Source organism: Microcebus murinus, chromosome 16 (genome assembly GCF_040939455.1).
Source record: "Microcebus murinus isolate Inina chromosome 16, M.murinus_Inina_mat1.0, whole genome shotgun sequence".
Classification (NCBI taxonomy): domain Eukaryota; kingdom Metazoa; phylum Chordata; class Mammalia; order Primates; family Cheirogaleidae; genus Microcebus; species Microcebus murinus.
The window spans coordinates 27,483,196-27,501,022 of NC_134119.1; the positions used below are offsets into that span (position 1 = coordinate 27,483,196).

The window sequence follows — 17,827 nt, forward strand, 5'->3', positions numbered from 1 at the left end:
AAAGCAGGCCAAGGAGTCCGGACGGACAGGTTCTGTCCCTTCCTTCATTCAGGACCCTGTGTAATCCCCTTCTCTCTAGGTCTCTGGCTATCACCCACTTCTTCCTCTTCACAGCAAAGTTCCTCGGAAACAGACATCTACAAAACGTGGTCTGGTTCAGGAGTCTGTGAAGCCAAACATGTTCATAACGACAGCGGGACTTTATCTGTCTTTTTCACTTTCGTTCTCTCCTAAGTGTACAATGGAGTTTTCCAGAAGTAACATGATGAGTGACATGGTACCAGATTATAATGCAAGTGAGAATCCAGCTGACTATTAAAACATTAAAGAGATTTGCAAACATTAAATAGTGAGAGGCATTTTAAATAATTACATAAAATATGATATTCACAATAACATGCAACTGGTTTATTATTTATTCATTCATTTGAAAGGAACATTTAAAACATTTGTTTTAATTTTTAATACTGCAAATATCCACAGTTAGAATCCAAACCAAAAGCTCTGTGGAGTTCGTAATTTCAAGAGCGTAACAAGGCTTTCAGACCAACAACTCTGAGAATTATAGGTCTATTTCTCCAATTCCTCTCCTCTTTCCCTCTCAAATCCACTGCATTAGGGGGCCCCCGTTATTCACCAAAACTGCCCATGAGCACTAGGACTCTCCATTTACTAAAGCCAATGGTCAATTCATCTCCCTCAACCCACAAGCAGAATATGCCACAGCATATTCTGTGGCATTCATTTCCCATCTTTGGCTTCTTTCTTTCTCCTCAAGCTCAATGTTGGACAACCCAGAAAACAGTCCTCTAACCTATCTACACTCACTCCAATACTTGGCAATCTCTAATTTTGTATCTCTAGGCTGGACCCCTCCCCTGAACGAACCCCTTCCCTGAACTCCAACTGCCTACTCTACATCTGTGCTTGGATTCCAAATAGGTGCAAACTTTCAGATGACTAAAACCCAACTTTCCCCAGCCAAGCCTATTCCTCCCAATGTCTTCCCCATCCCATTTGATGGCAATTTTATCCTTCTAATTGCTTAGACCAAAACTTTGGAATCATCCTTAATTCCTTTCTCGCACACCTCTCAATCGATCCAGACGGAAACCACATTGGCTCTGACTTCAAAACATACCCAAAGTCCAATCATCGCCCTCCCCCCATTCCACTGCTTCAAGCCAACATCATCTCTTACCTGGATTATTACAGTGGCCTCCCATCTTATCCCCTCACTTGCTCCCCTACCGTTTATCTTTAGGATAGAAGACAAAGTGATCCTTTCAAAAGATCAGATATCCCACAACTGAACATACATCAATGACTTTCCACCACGCTCAAAAATAAAAGTCAAAATCTTATCTAAACCAGACCTGCTCTACTTGGCTCCTACTTACTCTCGAGCCTTTTTCTATATACTTCTCCCTGCTCACCGTAGAGTTTTCAGGCCTTTTATACTGACTGTTAGCTCTATCTGGGATGCTCTTTCCCCAGAAATCCTCAGGATTCACTCCCTCAACTCCTAACCTCTGCTCCATGGTCAATGTCTCCAGGAGATCCACCCTAATGTCTTGCATTTAAGTGCACAATACCCACCAGCCACCTCCCACCATTCAGATCTCTCTTACTCCTGCCCTGCTCTCATCCTCCCACCCTAGCACTTGGCACTTTCTAATATATCATCCATGTTTATTGTCTGTCTTCTCAATAGAATGCTAAGCTCCACACTACAAACATTTTTATCTGTTTTGTTCACTAATGAATCATGTGTCTAAAATGGTACCTCTGACAATTAGTTTCCCATTAAATATGTGGAATAAATTGAAGTAGTTTGTCCATCTAAGAAGTCTGGCAGGGGGAGGGGAAGTTGGACTCAGTGGTCTTCCCAACTCCAGCCTCTGACCAGCCAGATACAGCTCATCTACAACACAACTGATCTGAAGCTTTGGCACCATACGTTTGGCTTTGGTCACAGATCTGGGCCCAGGCCCGCAATTCTAAGTGTCCACCTAGGACGGGGTAGGATAGGCGATGGCCAAACTGGCACCACCACTGCTGTACTAATTAGCTTTCAGAACCACAAAATGAATTAACCTAACAGCCTGGGACACTAACCAATAACTCCATTCCTAATTTTTCTTCTCTTGGATGAAGGAATCACTCCTATTTAGCTAAAACTTTGCCCTGCAAAACAGCACAAATCCCAAGTGTGGTTGTCCAAATGGATGCCCTGATCTCAATTAGTTGTGACAACCCCATGATCCTAACCCAAATTCAGGTCCATCTTCCAATGATAACCTTCCTATGACAGAGCAAACTTCAATTCTAAGTAGTCTTTCAAAAAGAAGAAAAGGTGAGATGGAAATAGGAAGTGACAGCACAAAATACAATTAAAACACTGTCTAGCCAACCCCTTTGGTTTCTAACATGGCACTACCCAAACCTAGCTTTGGGGAATGTTGTTCTCTTCCCCACTGAGTAGCAGAACAAATTGGCCTGGCACCTGGAAGGTACTCAATAATGTTTGTGGAATGAAGAATTGAACTGGTGACTCACTCCAGAAATACATTCACAAAGAGAAGAAACAAGGCCTAAGTTAGTAAGAACCAACTCCACCCTAGAAATCCGAGGGAGATGAAAGGAAAGGGACTAAGAACCCACCTGTGTGACAGAAAGCCCTGTGTCTGATGGTTCCTGAGGCTCCTTCCCTATGATCATCAGGATCAACACCACCTCTATCAGCTCACCTCAAGGCTTCAGCAAAATACTACAGCAGCTTATTTCTAGCTGTCATATTGACATTGAAAGAAAAGGGGGGGGGCTCTGCTTGACTAAGATAGACCTGACTTTAATTTAGGAGGATCGGGGTAAGTCACTTAAGCCCTTGAGGGGTTCCTAAAGGTGAAATGAAATGGCACATGTGTAAATACCTAGCATACACGATGGCCAATTTCTCATCTTATTTACGTCCCACTCTAGTCCAGCTGAACTACCCTGCTGCTCCTGGTACCTTTGGGTTTTCTACCTCAACCTCTCTGTCCATACTGTTCCCTCTCCTGGCAGGTTCCTGTCCTTTCTGATGTCCACATGTCTATATGTTCCTTACTAACCCATGGTGGTCTAGTCAGCCTCCCACTGGCCTCAGGTCTTTTGCAGAAGCTAATCCTTCTGCCTGGGATGCTCCCCTCTATCCTTGTTACCTTCTCTTAACTCTGGGCACCAACTACTGCAAGGTTAATTTCTCTTCTCCTTCATGGTAAAATAACTATGATAAATATCGATAAACATATCTCTCCTTAATTAAGCAGCAGCATTCAAGATGGGGCAAGTTTCTGATTTTGCTTATCATATTACCCCAGAAGCTAGCATGGCAAATCACGTGCCACTTAACAAGGGAGGTGTGTTTTAAGCAATGCTCTGATAGGCGATTTTATAGTTGTGCAAACATCATAGAATGTACTTTTACAAACCTAGAGGGTATAGCCTACTACATACCTAAGCTATATGGTATAGCCCATTAATGGTTCCTAGGCTATAAACCTCTGTAGCAGTACAGTTACTCTAAACCAGCAGTTACTCTAAACCAGTACAGTTACTGTACTGAATACCATAGGTCATTGTAACACACTGTAAGTATTTTTGTATCTAAACAGAAAAGGTGATGCATAGCACGCTCAAGTTATGATGGCTGTGACATCACTAGGCAACAGAATTTTTCAGCTCCCTTAGAGTTTTATACTACTACTGTCCCTTATAGTTTTATACTACTATCATATGTCATACTGTCATATGCAGTCCATCAACTCATCTAAATCTTACATGGTGCATGACTACTTGAGAAATAAAAACTCACAATAAATCTGTTAAATAAGCAAAGACTTCCATATAAAAATAAACAATTTGATATCTAAAACAGGAGACTGGTTACATTATGATACATATAATGGAGTGTACATATAATGGAGTGCCATACAGTCACTAAAAGCCACACTTTCAAAGTATGACATGGGGAATGCTCAGTAAAAAGCAAGAAACAAAACTCTTAACTACAGCAAGATCTAAATTACACAGAACTAGATGTCTGAGAAGCAGGGATATGACAACTGGAAATAGTGCTTATTCTCTGAAAAATTGTACCTCTTTTGCACATTTTCTACAGTCAGCGTTTATGACTTAATGAGAACAGGTATTTCTAAAAACTTAAAGAGATTCAGCTCAAATGCAATCTCCTCTCAGAAGACTTACCTAGACTTTCCAACTTGTACTCAGATATTAATTCCACATATCTCCTTACCAAGACTTGGGGAAATCTTTGATAACACTAAATTTTCTTCAAACTTGCAATAGCCTTCCCTCCATCCCCTGCAACTCCAGGGCCCACCCCAGGGCCCAGGATGAAGAACCCAGGCCAGTAAAAGTGTGTGTGAACAAAAAGAGCACTCACCTAGTTTAAAAACACCCAAGATGCTTAGCCCTGAATTTTAAGCAGCACATGTGACCTGGTCCATTCTGGTTTCAAGTTCAAAGGCATCAGGCCGGTCCTGTGGGTTAGCAGCTAACATATCTTTCAAGAGCTGCTTGATCCCCTCAGACATGGAAGTCCTGCGTTTCTGGGGGATGTGCAACTCCATCTTTGGGTTTTCTAGCAGCGCCTCACCAACAGGGACGATCTCAGTCCCCTGTTTAATATAGGTCCCCAGGAGCTCCTTCTTGGTCTCAGAGTCAATAAAAGTGATTCTTTCTATCATTGCCCAGATGATAATGCCCAGGGCAAAGATGTCCGCCTTGGCCGTGTAGTGTCCCTCCCAGACTTCAGGAGCCATGTAGAAGTCTGAGCCGCAGGCTGAGGACAGCCAGTATTTATTCACATTCACATTTTTGTTGTCTTGATTGCCTTCTTTGCCTCGGGGTGCCAGCCCGGCACAGACCTTGCTTAGTCCAAAATCTGCCACCTTGAGGATGGGGGTGCCAGATCGTTCTGTGATGAGGATGTTGTCTGGCTTTAGGTCCCTGTGCACGATGTGGTTTTTGTGCAGGAAGGCAATGGCGCTTGTGAGTTGTAGCATGAAGCTTTTGTTGGTGGCTGGGTCTGGTCTCCGGGACAGGACGTACTGATTCAGGTCTCCACCTTCACAGAACTCCATGACAAACCAGAGATAGCAGGGTTCCTCAGCATAACCCAGGATCCTTTCTCCTAAATCAAAGGAAGATAAGAACTTAAGTGAGATCAACACATACACACTATGTTTAGACTAAAGGGATGCAATATATTATAGTGAGAGTGACAGATGTGACAAACTGCTCCAAGAGGATCCACATAATCAGCACTAAGCCCTGTTTCTACTCACACAGGACAAGTCAAGGAATGTCACAGGCATTAGGGGCTGGTGTCAAGCACCTGGGGTTTGGAATTAAGAGGCCTGGGTGAAACCTCAGGTTCACTGTTGTCTGCCTGACTGCAAAACCATTCTGTTTCACTATACTGTTCCACACAGGTGGCAGCAGGCCACCCTCACCTCCCAGGGCTGCTGGGAAGATGAGACAAGGTAAAGGAAGTGAGATGGCTGTCAAATATCTATTGCTTCTATCACTGCTACTCAATGCCAGGCAAATGTTATATACATCAGGAAAGGTGAGAGGGAATGATTCTTGTTAATGCAACTGGGATGGTACTTCAGTTCTGTTTACTTCAGAAGTACACTCCAATCCATCAACATTTTCTGCAAGCCTACCATATGCCTAGCATAAATGAGGTAGGTACACAACATGCCTCTGTCTCTATGAAGCTTAGTTTCAAGGCAATGATGGCTAACTGTAGCAGTAACCATCATAAGCCACACATTTGCATCAAGGTCAACTTCTCTGAACAGTGAAGGTGGGCAGGAATCACCAGGCCTGAAGAAGTCAGAAGGGACAGGACTTGAGATACCCTTTGAAGGACAGGCAGTAAGTCAGCCAGGGGAAGCAAAAAGGGAATTCTAGTCTGAGAGACTAAATGGGTGATGGAACACAGGACAAATAGACCAGAAAGGTGTGAACAGAAGTCTGGAGGGAACAGTGGAGTCTGAAGTAAATGTATAACGTAGTACTAAGCTGTGTGGGCTTGAAACTCCAGGAAAACTGGTGACAGCCATCTTCAAGCAGATCCCAATATTTATAAAGCAACTAGTGGCACAGTGAGCCCATACCTGGAAGGTATTTGATGACTATAGAGAGAACCTATGATCTGGATGATACCCCACTAATCCAAACAGCCCTGAAATTACCAACCCGTACAATCTACCAAAGCCAGTGGTTTGGGAGTTCTAGGTTAATCCAGATGATTTGATGTACAACACAAAAGCTTTAGGTTTTTGACCACAATCTGACAGACCTCACCTCCCCTGTAATTATATAATTTTTGTTTATATTACTCACAATCAAAATAATACAGGTAGAACCAGTTTAGGGCAGATTTTTTTTTTAAGTCAGTTGTTTCCCCTCTCATAATCCTCTTTCTGGGTCACTGGCTGAGTGGGCTGTGGCTCTGTACCTAAAAACACTGCAAAATGAAGCAGCCAGCTGAAGCCCAAGCGAATCTAGACTCTGGAGTAACGAGCCATAAGAAGGGGAGCAAGAAACATTTGCTGGTGGTACAGCCAGAAAGGAAAGGATTAAGAAGTCATCAAATTCCTTCTGCAAAGGTCACAGCAGAAAACAGTGAAATTTCTGGTGGGAGAATAAAGGGTGGGGAATGATGATTATTTTATATACAAAGTTGGTAACTATGGCAACTCAAGTAAAAAGAAAAGTCTGCAACAGACTATAATGAAAGTCCAGGTTATGAGAATCCAGGATAAAGAAAAACTAAAACAAAAGTGCCCTAAATTAACCAGTGGGTGGGGGAGATGGGACCCCTGGCACGTGGAGCTTGCTCTGAGGAGGGTTCTAAGTTCAGGACATGCTAAAGGAAGGGCTGTTTGTTGAGAGGAAAACCCCGGACAGGAAGAAGTCTTCTCAGAATCAGGCACATCAGCAACCATGACAGAATGGAAAACTGGGATCGCGGTTCCTCATCCCAGAGACAAAAGTCCTTCTTTGCACAGGCAAGGGCCCTGGGCTTATTCCATGAGAAGCTGGAGCACATGTTTTCACCAGCTACCCATGAGAAAACAGAAGACACACGTTACAATTCTAGTTCTTTACTTCAGGCAGATCGTCTACCTGGGCTCTCTTCTCAGCTACCTCACAACCAGAGGGATGGAGGGAGGAGACATGGGTGGTACCTGGCATTCAGCAGGCACTTGGGGATGTCAAAGAGCAAAGACCAGGAAGCAAGGAGTCTGGCTGTAGACCCCAGCTCTGCCTACTCATTCACTGGGTGGACTTTTGGCTCAAAGGAAAATATGGAGAGGCCGAGGTGTGACAGAAAGGTGGCTAGAACCTTGGGCAAGTCCCTGAACCTATCGGCAGCTCAGTCTTCTCAGCTATCAAATGAAAGAATGGCACCTTCACCACATGACTGCTGTGAATTAAGTCATAGATATGAGCCACATTCTGCAGAACAGAAGACATCTACCTAAAAAGATGACACCCCCATTCTGCAGATGTAACAGAACGTACACGTTAAGGCCAGCTTGAACACCAGTCTACTCTGCACATGCCTGATTTTCCATGTAGCTTCCCTCTTCTGACCAGCCAAGGCCCCTGTCTTGTGTCAGTGGAGTTTATTCCAGGCCCATATCACAGTGGGCCCAGCATGTCCCCAACCCCACCCTGTGGTTATTTCCCCAGTTTCAGGATATATAATCGGAACAGACATATGGAGCAACCGCTAAAATCCCCACGTGAAACTTAGTTATTGAGCTGACAGAAACGAAATTTACTTAAGTTTTATAATTCCCTTGTCTGGTAAAATCTGACAGTTCTACAAGATTAGTAAGAGAAAAAAATTTAGCTTTCTTCTCAGACAGGGAGAAAACAGTGAGTGTTATTTAGAGATAAGCATTTGAGGTAAATTAACCTTTGAGAAACCAATGGGTTCCAGGCACTATTTTAAAAGCTCATGATGTGAGCTGTCTCATCTTCCCAGACACTATTTTACAGGTGGCGGAATCGAGGCTGAAAAAGGCTAAGTAACCTGTCCCAGAGCATTGCCACAGGTAGGTGGGTAGGATGAGCCCTCACAACATGTCCCTCCACAGACAGTGCTGTCGCCCAGCTCGCACAGGGCTAACGGCACACACTTTTAAGGTGAGGAAGGTCCACCTCTGGGATGGTTTTACTACTTTTTTCCCCTCAGGTTTGATAGACAGGTGACCACAAAATTATGAATTTCAAAACATTCTATGTCATAGTTCACAGGCAGACAGAGAATATGCCAAAAAACAAACAAACAAACAAAAAAAAACACACACACACAAAACAAGGAAAAAAACCAAGCAGGTATCTTGTATCTCACTCATAGAAATAAGTAGTGTTGAAGTCTCCAGTAAAATGGGGCCTGCTTCACTGAGAAACCTGGTGCCAGCAAGCCCAGCAAAAGGCCAAATCAGTATGAGCTTGGAAAGGCAGGCACCTCCTGGAAAGGCACAGAAAATGTCCTGGACCGGACAAGCCTACTCCCAAGCATCCTGCAGAAGTTAGGTTTGCAGGTTCCCGTCAACTCCATTTAAACACTTCCCCTGAGCACACACTGCTTGTCAGATATCAGCGATGAGGTGAGTTAAGAGTCTGTCCCTGCCCCAACAAAGGTTTCTGGTCATTAGAAGCAGAATGATGACAGCTATGAGAGTGAGGAAGAGGGCCCAGCTCTGCCTGAGGGGTGGGGGAGGAAGCTGGGATATGAGAGGCCCCCTCAGCCACATCTCCCAGGATGAGCAGGGTGGGCACACAGCACTGGGGTGTGAGCATGTGCCAGAGCCCCAAGTAGCCTGGGTCAATCACAGAAGAGATTGCAGTAGATGGGCTGGAATAAGGCTGTGATGTTGTATAGCAGACTTCGACCCTAAGAAATGGGCAGGAGCTAAAAGTGCTTAATATATTACAAAATGATACACTGCTTAAGGAATCTAAGATTTCAAGACATACCATTTAAGCAAGCCATACAGGCTGTTGACAGCACTCTGACATACAACTGACCAAGTCAACTTCTGATTTAACTCTGATGAAACAAGTTCCCTCTGGAGGCACAAGGGGTCAGAGATAAGATGGGAGACAGACTAGCAGCCAGCTGACTCATTAGGAGGTTCTGAAACCCACAGAGGTGAGGGCTGGCAAGGGAGAAGGCAAGGAGGACAGGGGAGGAAGGGATGGGAGAAAGGTCTTAGAGGTTTAAGATCAACAGAATTTAGTAACTTGTCATGTAAGATGAAAAAGAATTCACAGTACTCTACCCAATCCTCTCAAACATCCATAACTGGTATTCCATCCAGCATAGTAAAAGTGAAGGACTGGAAACTATACAAGAATGGGTAACTGTTCATTATGGTATTGCCAATTGGTTGAAAGCTTTAAAGGGTCATGTAATACTTCAACAGAAATTTACTTAAAAAGCCAAGAGAAGGTCACATAACACATTACGAGCAAGTTTTAGCATGAAGGGGAAAAAAGGCAGAATATAAGATTATAAAGTTAAGTTATGTTTAAGAAAAAGGATTAGAGAAAACACAGAAAAGTGAAGTTTGAACAAGTTGTGACTATGGCCATCCCTGTTTTTGATTCATTAGGAGTTGTACATTAAAATATTTTATTTAAAGAGCTCAGTCCTGAGGTTGATGACAAGTACTCATCCTGGCATGTCTTCTCAAAGATGAGCATGTGGGTGGGTCCATGCTCAATTTTAGGTAGTGTCATGTCACTATAAAGAAGCTGGATATATTGTAAACACCACAGGCTATGTTCAGGGTACTCCTAAGATTAATCAAACAGATCTGTTATAGTGGCTGCCAGGGCAAGATACAGTGTTCTATAAAGAACAAGAATGAACCCATGGGCCTAACAGAAAGGATAAGGGCTGATGAGCCAACCAGGCGTGGGGTCAACACTTCCCCTGCCCCCCAACTTATAAGGCTGTATCATCCTGGGCAAACTTAAGACCTCAAAAATCTTTCATTTTCCATAAATTGGGAAGAAACGCCTACATCACTGGACTGTTGTAAGGCTTGTGGCATATGAAGCACTTTGCATGGTGCTTGGACAGAAGAACAGGCAACTACTGGGTGTTAATAATGTTAATGTCTCGGGACACCACTGGCATCCAATACAGTCATCCAATGCAGTCATAAGACAGTACGTCAAGAACATGGAAATTGGAAAGAGCATCTGGATGTAAATCTTAGACTCCGACCCCTCCCTAGTGTCGTACTGGACAAGTCACTTGACCTTGATATTCTTGTAAGACCAGGTTATAAAAACACCAATTTCATAGTAGAGAAGATTAAAAGAGAATGAATATGAGAATGCTATAAAAGGATAGCTTATCACTACTAGTTAAAACGTGGATTCCACCCGCCAGGCAGAGAGAGAGAGAAACCCTAACCCACGGCAGTTGGGGCTCAGGCATCTCTCTCCATATGCAATGGTCCCTGCCACACACCTAAGCCTCAGCTCTTGCCAGGGTTGTTTCTGATTTACCCTTTTACAAGTCATCCTTCCCCCAAACTTAGTCCACATTTCTGGCAGCTAGAGCACCTCTCAAAGGCTGCAGTGAAGTAATGTCTGTTGTTCCGTAACCATCTCCTCCACTAGACTGGGCACTGCCAGTGGAATGAAATCAAGTCTCTGGGCTCCTCACAGTACACCATGTACACACACAGTAGGCATTCCATAATGGTAAGAATCATGAGCTGTAGAGGTATAAATAAGAGAAAGAATAGGGAAAGTAGTGGTAGGGCATGCAGAATATATAAAGACAACTGGGTCAGGACGTAGAATCTGAGTCACTAAGGAGGGTACCTAGCCCTAAGGATACCACTAAAGGCTGAATTTGAAGTGAAAATGAACCAATGTTCTATGAAGGAAGCTAAGGTTTCCTTGAGAGTTTACACTATAAAAAGCCCTACCCAGTGCAACCCCAATTAACCAAAGCTCTCAATTAAGGAAGGGCTCTTTCCGTCTCCTGGGGCTGGAACCTAAAATCCCCAATGCATAGAAGCAGGCAGGCAGTCAAGAGCAAGAGTGAAGTCCGCATGGTTGCCTCAAGACATTCAAAAGAGTACACCAGACAGCTGGTAGAGTCCCTGGCAGGTGAGAAGCACGGAAGGCACCAGCGGAAACTGGCAGTGCCACGAGCATTGATTAATACACAATTAAAAATAGTCATTAGTTTCTGAGTAAAATATGGTTATGCCCATTTTATAACCAAGAAAGAGAACTCAGAATGTAAGCCGCGTGTCCTCATAGTGGTTAAGACAGGACATTCAAGTCCGAATGCCTGGGCTTGAATCCTGACCTGGTTATTTGCTTAGCTGTTTTCCATAGGAGTCTGCAGGCTGACAACTAATCTACTGCTAAATCCCTGGTCTCCCCCAACTAGAACACTAGTTCCTCCCTCAGCTACTTCCTTTGCTACCCAAAGCCTCCAACTAAACTCCCACAGAGAAACTGTTTCTAGGATGCTGCCACTTGTGACCTTGCACTGTGTTCATTTGGGCATGTGTCCCCTGCAGGCCTCATGGAGGAAGCTCTTCAAATACAGTGACCTGGCTCACAGCAGCCACTTAGTGTGCAGGCAATTTTACTTCCTCAGGGCCCGGCACAATGGCTCACGCCTGTAATCCTAACACTCTGGAAGGCTGAGACGGGAGGATCACTTGAGCTGAGCTCAGGAGTTCAAGACCACCCTGAGCAAGAGTGAGACCCCATTTTTAATTTATTAAAAAAAAAAAAGATTACTTACCAAAGCCCACATTCCCAGCCATCTCAAGCTACGTAAAGTCATCTTGAGTACAGAAAACAAACAATTGGGAAAGCAAGACTAGTGTCTTACCAAGCTGAGGATAAGCTAGGCTTCCTATTTTTCCAAACTTCTAATTCAGTTTTATAAGGCTTAAAGTTGGTACTGGATTTTTTTGGGCCTTGCTTGCTGTTTGTCAGAAGGATCAGTGCGTGCATTAGAGAAAGCAACAGAATTTCTGAGTTTGACAATGAATCAATCAGGCTTGCCTGCTGTCTAAGTGGCAGTGATATCTTGAACTTTGTTTTAAGGTGCATTCAGGACAGGGTCCTTTAGCAACGGAAAACAAGGCGACAAAAGCAAACCATTGATGCCTTCACTCTTCTTTTTATTTGAAAAGTACTTCAAAGTTAAACAAAGACAACACAGGCACCAACCCAACAACTAAATAATTTACAGGGCTATTAATCTGGTTTATAAAAGCCTAGGAGGCTGATTTGAGCACTACTACTAACTCATTTCAGACAAGTCCTGTTCCTTTTCTGGACTTCAGTTTTCTTCCTTGTGAAAAAGAAGGCCAGATCAGACACCTAAGACCTCTTCTAACCCTCTATAGCTTCTGGTCTCTTTATAATGCTTCTGAGTAGGACATGTTTGCTCCATGCTCGGAAAGGACTGACATAACGCACAGCAGAAGTCTCTCAAACAAAATGAGCAAGACTGAGAACAGCATTCATTTCCAGAAGTTTCTTTTCATATTGGAATTTTTATACATCAATAATTGGAGACTATACAAATGCCTTCTATGTATTCACTAAGAAGTTGGAGACTGAAGAGGGAAAAAAACAAATCTACTGGCCCAGTAGCAAAATAGATTCACTTTGTTTCTTCCTTGCCTACCCACGATCCTAGGCACACATCTTGCAAGCCCATCTTCCTCTTATTTTGGTACAAAGCCCTTGTTAATGAGCCAACCTGCCATTTCCTCCAGTGACCTTGAATAGTATTAAGTCTTCTAGTCCTCAAGCTTTTCAAATGTAAGTTCCTTTAGGGCAAGAAATGATTTGTTCTCTGGGTTTTTTTTCTTTTCTCTTCAAATACTACAGTATGAATTCCGCATTGGGTGAAGTTGAGAATTCAAGGCAGATTAACATTTTTTGGTCTATTTCAAAATCATTCTAAGTTTCGGGAGACCTGGCAAAGGGTTACTGCAAAGGACTTTTCTGCTAGAGAGCTGAACCAGGCTATCTCTAGGATCCCTCCCCCAGCTCTAACATTGCTGGTGGTATTATGATGCATGCTGCAAGCAGGACCCCAGGCCAGACCAAGACCACTAAATTTTGGAAAGTAGACTTCAGAAAGCTTAACCTGGAGTACTGTGAATCTTTGTTCTCCACTTTAAAATAAACAAGCAAAAAGACCCGACTGCCTATTTACTACTTGCTAAATTAACACGATATGTAAGCTTGAATGTCATATTCACAAGCAGAGACAATGCAAATCTTCTTCACTGTTCTATCTCCAATCTGTGAACATTGTGGAGACTCAAATATTCTTAAGACTCTATGAACAACCGAAAGAGACATATTTAGTATGTGGCCTAAAGCAAAATATTTCATTTCTCTAGGTCTCAGTTTTAGCTTATAAAGGGAGGATGAAAACAAGTGTTTTTGTCAACTTGGTAATGCTGACAACACAGGAAATAAAGTGTGTTCCATGGTCAAACAAGTTTGGGAAACTTGAACAAGAACAATGAACCTTGAAGGTGATGGCGAAGAGGATGGAGAAAGGTAGCCTGAATTTATCAAGGCAGTGAATTCCTCCTTATCTAGAGCACTTATCAGGACATCCTCAGTCTTCCCTGCAGCCCTATGCCACAACTGCCCCTATCTAAAGGAATGCTCCTCACAGGTTTTACAATTTGTCCCATGTCCCATGCAGTCTGAGTCTAACCCTTAAAGTCCATAGTATTAATCGCTATGCTACGGTGCCTTTGTTTACTGCAGAAGTTTTGACAAATTCTACATGTAAGGAAAGTCTAAATTACATCTATGTTGGGCAAGTAAGCAAGGGCTTCAAACTGAGGTTGAAGTTCCAAGACTGACATCAACGAACTGAGGATAGATGCACTATATGGCTAAGCAAGTCCCCACACCCCAAGGCAGTACGGTAATATGGAAGTCCAGACCATTCATTAACCATCTAGCAGGAGACAGTCTGAGAACAGGACTTCAAATTAAGTGATGAGCTCCAGAACACAGGTAAGGTAAAAAACAAACAAACAAACAAAAAACTCCTGGGGCTAAATGTGGTGGTGCATTCCATAATCCTACCTACTTGGGAGGCTGAGGCAGGAGGATCACTTGAGCCCAGATCATCAGCCTGAGCAACATAAGAGACCCCATTTCTTATATAAAAGGTTTTTTAAAAAAAAAAAAAAAAAAAAAGATCAAAATAATCTCTTCAGAAAAAAACTCCCCCCAGGAGAGTAGGCTTTTCAGAATGGATGGGGCAGCGATGTACATAAGGTAGAAGTCTAAAAACCTCAGGTGATACTGACCATATCTCCTAACCTATTGTCAAGCAGGGGACTTAAAATGAGAAGAGTTCTCTTAGGATAGGCTTAAGTGGGATCTTAAAGTTGCATCCAAACACAATTTTAGGAAACCACACCCTCCAACCTCACCCAAAATCCTACCCATTCTTAAAGGTTTAGGGAGGACAGCATTACTCCTTCAAAGGAATTAAGACAGTGGTGAGTTCACATCACTTAAGCTATGAGAAGTACAAGTAAATCAAGAGTACAGTCCGACTTTCAAGTGGATTAACCTTAATCAAGTTATTAGTTGTTCTCCTGTAAGCCTTAGTTTATTTATAGAAAGGGGACAGAATCTACTTTTAAAGTTGTTACCTAAAATTATGTCAGAGCTCAGACCACAGCTGGGACACAGATTAGTAACCTTTCTCCGGGATTCTCCTGCCTCCGAAGTGTCCTCAGACTTTCCTAGCCCACTGCCCCTGTCCTGAGTAAATCCCCAGCTACCTGCAGTCTGACGGTGGCTTAGGAGTACTGAGCACTTAGGATGAAACACATTCCATAACTGCAGTTAAAACCCAGATACCAGGATTATTAGTCTTCCAGGTCTGCAAGACCCCTTGTCTCAATGAACTTCATTTTCCTCATAAGTAAATCCACTTCCCAGCCAGCCTCAGAGATTAAGAAAAAGACTAAGAATGCAAAATGAAGGGAAAAGATGTTAGAGATTTTGTTTCGTGACAGCTCTAGGCCCACCTGTGGGGGTATTAGCCTGCACAACTCAGAGGACCAAGCCAGAAAACTCGTTTTGCTCGAGTGCCTGATATGAAGAGCTGTGGGTCTCATAGGAAAACGCAGGCTAGTAAGCAAGAGTTTGGGAGGTGGAGATGGAGGATGTCAGGAAACTTACAACCAAGAGGGAGAGGGTGTAGATAGCTTTGGTAAAGTTTTTTCTGATTGTTTTGGGAGGGAAAAAGAAAAGGTACTAAAGGGTGAGAGGGCTCTGTAGTTCTGCCACCAACTCTGAACCCAACCCCCTCAACTTCCCAACCGGATCTTAAAAGTGCTAGCCGCTCAATAATCAATGGCTCACATTTATAGAGCACTTACTAAAATAATGGTTAGCACTCCAATGAGGTCTTCTTATGAAAAACCCAGTTAGTTTTTGGGCCAAGGACTAGCCCTGGGTCCAGAGAAGAGAGCGAGGCCCCAATGCCTGGGCCCGGGGAAACGAGGGTGTGTCTGGGCCCAGGGTGACAGGACCAAGGCCTAGGGGGACCCGGGACAGTTTGAACTGAGCAGCCCAGAGAGTAGCGGGTCCGGCCCTGCGTGGGCGGGACGGCCCGCGGTGCTCCTACCTTTGAGCGAGGTCTCCACCAGGCGCAGGTAAAGCTGCGAGCTCTTGTTGCCGTGGCTCATGCGCTGGGCTAGCCCGTTGCGCTGCAGGACGCACTCCTCAAACTGCACGACGTTCTGGTGGCGCCGCTTGAGGCTGGTCAGGGCCCAGAATTCAGCCAGCGCCAGCTCCACGTTCTCGGGGGCGTCGCAGCGGATCTTCTTGACCGCCACCCGGGCCCCGTTGCGCCCGGCCACTGCCTCGTAAACCACGCCGTAGCTGCCGCGCCCGATCTCCGCCAAAAGGCTGTAGCGCGGCCGCGAAGAACCGCCGCCGCCCTCCGGCCGCCGCCGCGCCAGGTAGGCCTCGCCCGGGGCCTCGGCCTCCACTGGATCCATGGCCTGGGCCGCAGCCGCCGGCCTCAGCTTCGTGCTGGGCGCCCGCGGCACTGGGCTTCGCCTTTTCCGTTCTGGGCTTTGTGTACCTCTGCGGGCGCCGTCCTCCCCCGTTTCCATGGCTGCAGGCGGCGGGGGGAGCAGCAACGGCGCTGCCCGGCCCGCCCCTGCCTCATCCCTCCGTCCGGCCCCGGGACGCGGAGGAGCGGGACCTTGGATTGTGACCTGAGGGCGAAAGAATCGGTTAAACGACCAGGCCGAGGCGGGGAGGCAAGGAGCGCAGGCCGCGTAGCGTCCCACCTCCTCCTCCTCCGGCCGCCGCGGCCCCTTTAAGACGAAAGCCAGCGCCGCGGATTGATCGGGGGAGGGGAGGGGAAAGCGGGAAAGACGAGACCACGGGGCCGCGGCTCGGAGGGGGAACCGGAAAGAAAAGGAAAAACTCTCCCGCTGTCTCAGCTAGTTCATCGTGTAGTACTAGGAAAAACGAGAACCAGCTGCCTTCACGATTTATGAAAGTCGCCTTAAGAAGCGTTGCGGACTGTTGAAGTTTTTATCCCTGCCTGGCCCCCTTCGAGACTCCCCTCCCCGCGTCCCGCCTTGCCTCCTCCCGGTGTAAACAGTCCATTGAATCGAGCCCTAGCGGAGCCCAGCGGACCGACCCAAGTCCCCGAGGGCGGCGGGTGGAGGGGATTGGCTTAGAAGTTCAGCTTTCCCGAGCGCGACACTCCAAGGTCCCGCCTGCCCTCCCCGAACGCCGAGGAAGCGGGGTGACTCCTGTCTCGGCGCTTGCCTTCACTCCTGGGACTGCGCCTTTACCTGGTCCGCGCACCTCCACTTCCGGGCGGCCCGCTTCCCCCCTGGAGCCCCCGGCCGGGGATGGTCCGCTCCGGGCCCTGCGTGCCTCCGGGACCGAGCCGCGCGGGCGGCGGTGGCCGAGCTCGGACGTGCGGCGGGTAGTGCTGCCGCCCGGGCAGTGGCAGCGGCGCTCGCGGGGGAGGCCCAGCCTTCCGGGCTCTCCACGTGTTCGCGCCAGCTGAGCCCTTTACGTAACCTCTTTATGTAAGCCGCACCTCCCGCCGGCGCTCGGGCCAGCGGAGACTCCTGGTGGCCCATCCCCCGGGAGGCCAGGCGAGTTCTGCGCCGCCCAGGTCCCGCCAAGGTCGACGGAGCAGCCGCGGCCAGGCGCACCGGCACGCCGCGCCGGGGCCCAATCACCGGCGAGAACACCCAGCCGACAAAAAATAGGCGCCAAATTCCTGTGATCCGCGGCGGCTTCCCTGTCTCCGCGGCGGCTTGCGCTCCACGACCTCCTCTCTTCACCTGGCCTGCATGAGGACTAACCGCACCCAGTAGGCGCTCAATAAATACTGATGCGGTGATTGGCTTTGTCTGTTTGATTGATTCATAGCTCAGGCCTGGGAACCTCGCGGGCTGGGTTGGAATCCCGACCTTCCCTTCTATTAGCCCAGAGATTTTGCGCAAATCATTGCCCCACCTTGATCCTGGTACCTCTGCAAAATGGATAGAGTGGGCCTTAATTGTCAGGGGGGATTGAACCAAATGAAAGCGAGGGGTGGCTAACCAGGTGTGGAGCTGAACGTTATTCTCAATGCAAAGCTCCATTTAAGCATGGAGTTTTGAATAGTTTGTTCACTGCTTTGTACCCCAATGCCTAATGGGTG

General features: G+C 46.0%; 1 protein-coding gene across 2 annotated transcripts in view; it reads right to left on the bottom strand.

Moving 5' to 3' along the window:
* Nucleotides 1-17,543, bottom strand: part of STK35 (serine/threonine kinase 35) — a 41,089-nt gene extending 23,546 nt beyond the window's left edge. For both annotated transcript variants that reach the window (XR_012923719.1, XM_012755169.3), the window contains exons 1-3: nt 16,962-17,543; nt 15,773-16,370; nt 4,448-5,197 (exon numbers count right to left, since the gene is read on the bottom strand). Coding sequence is in view for 1 of the 2 variants with exons in the window: in XM_012755169.3 (XP_012610623.1) it covers nt 4,485-5,197; nt 15,773-16,370; nt 16,962-17,258 (1,608 nt within the window). In the remaining variant the exon portion in view is untranslated. The remainder of the gene's footprint in view (nt 1-4,447; nt 5,198-15,772; nt 16,371-16,961) is intronic.
* Nucleotides 17,544-17,827: the final 284 nt, after the last annotated feature.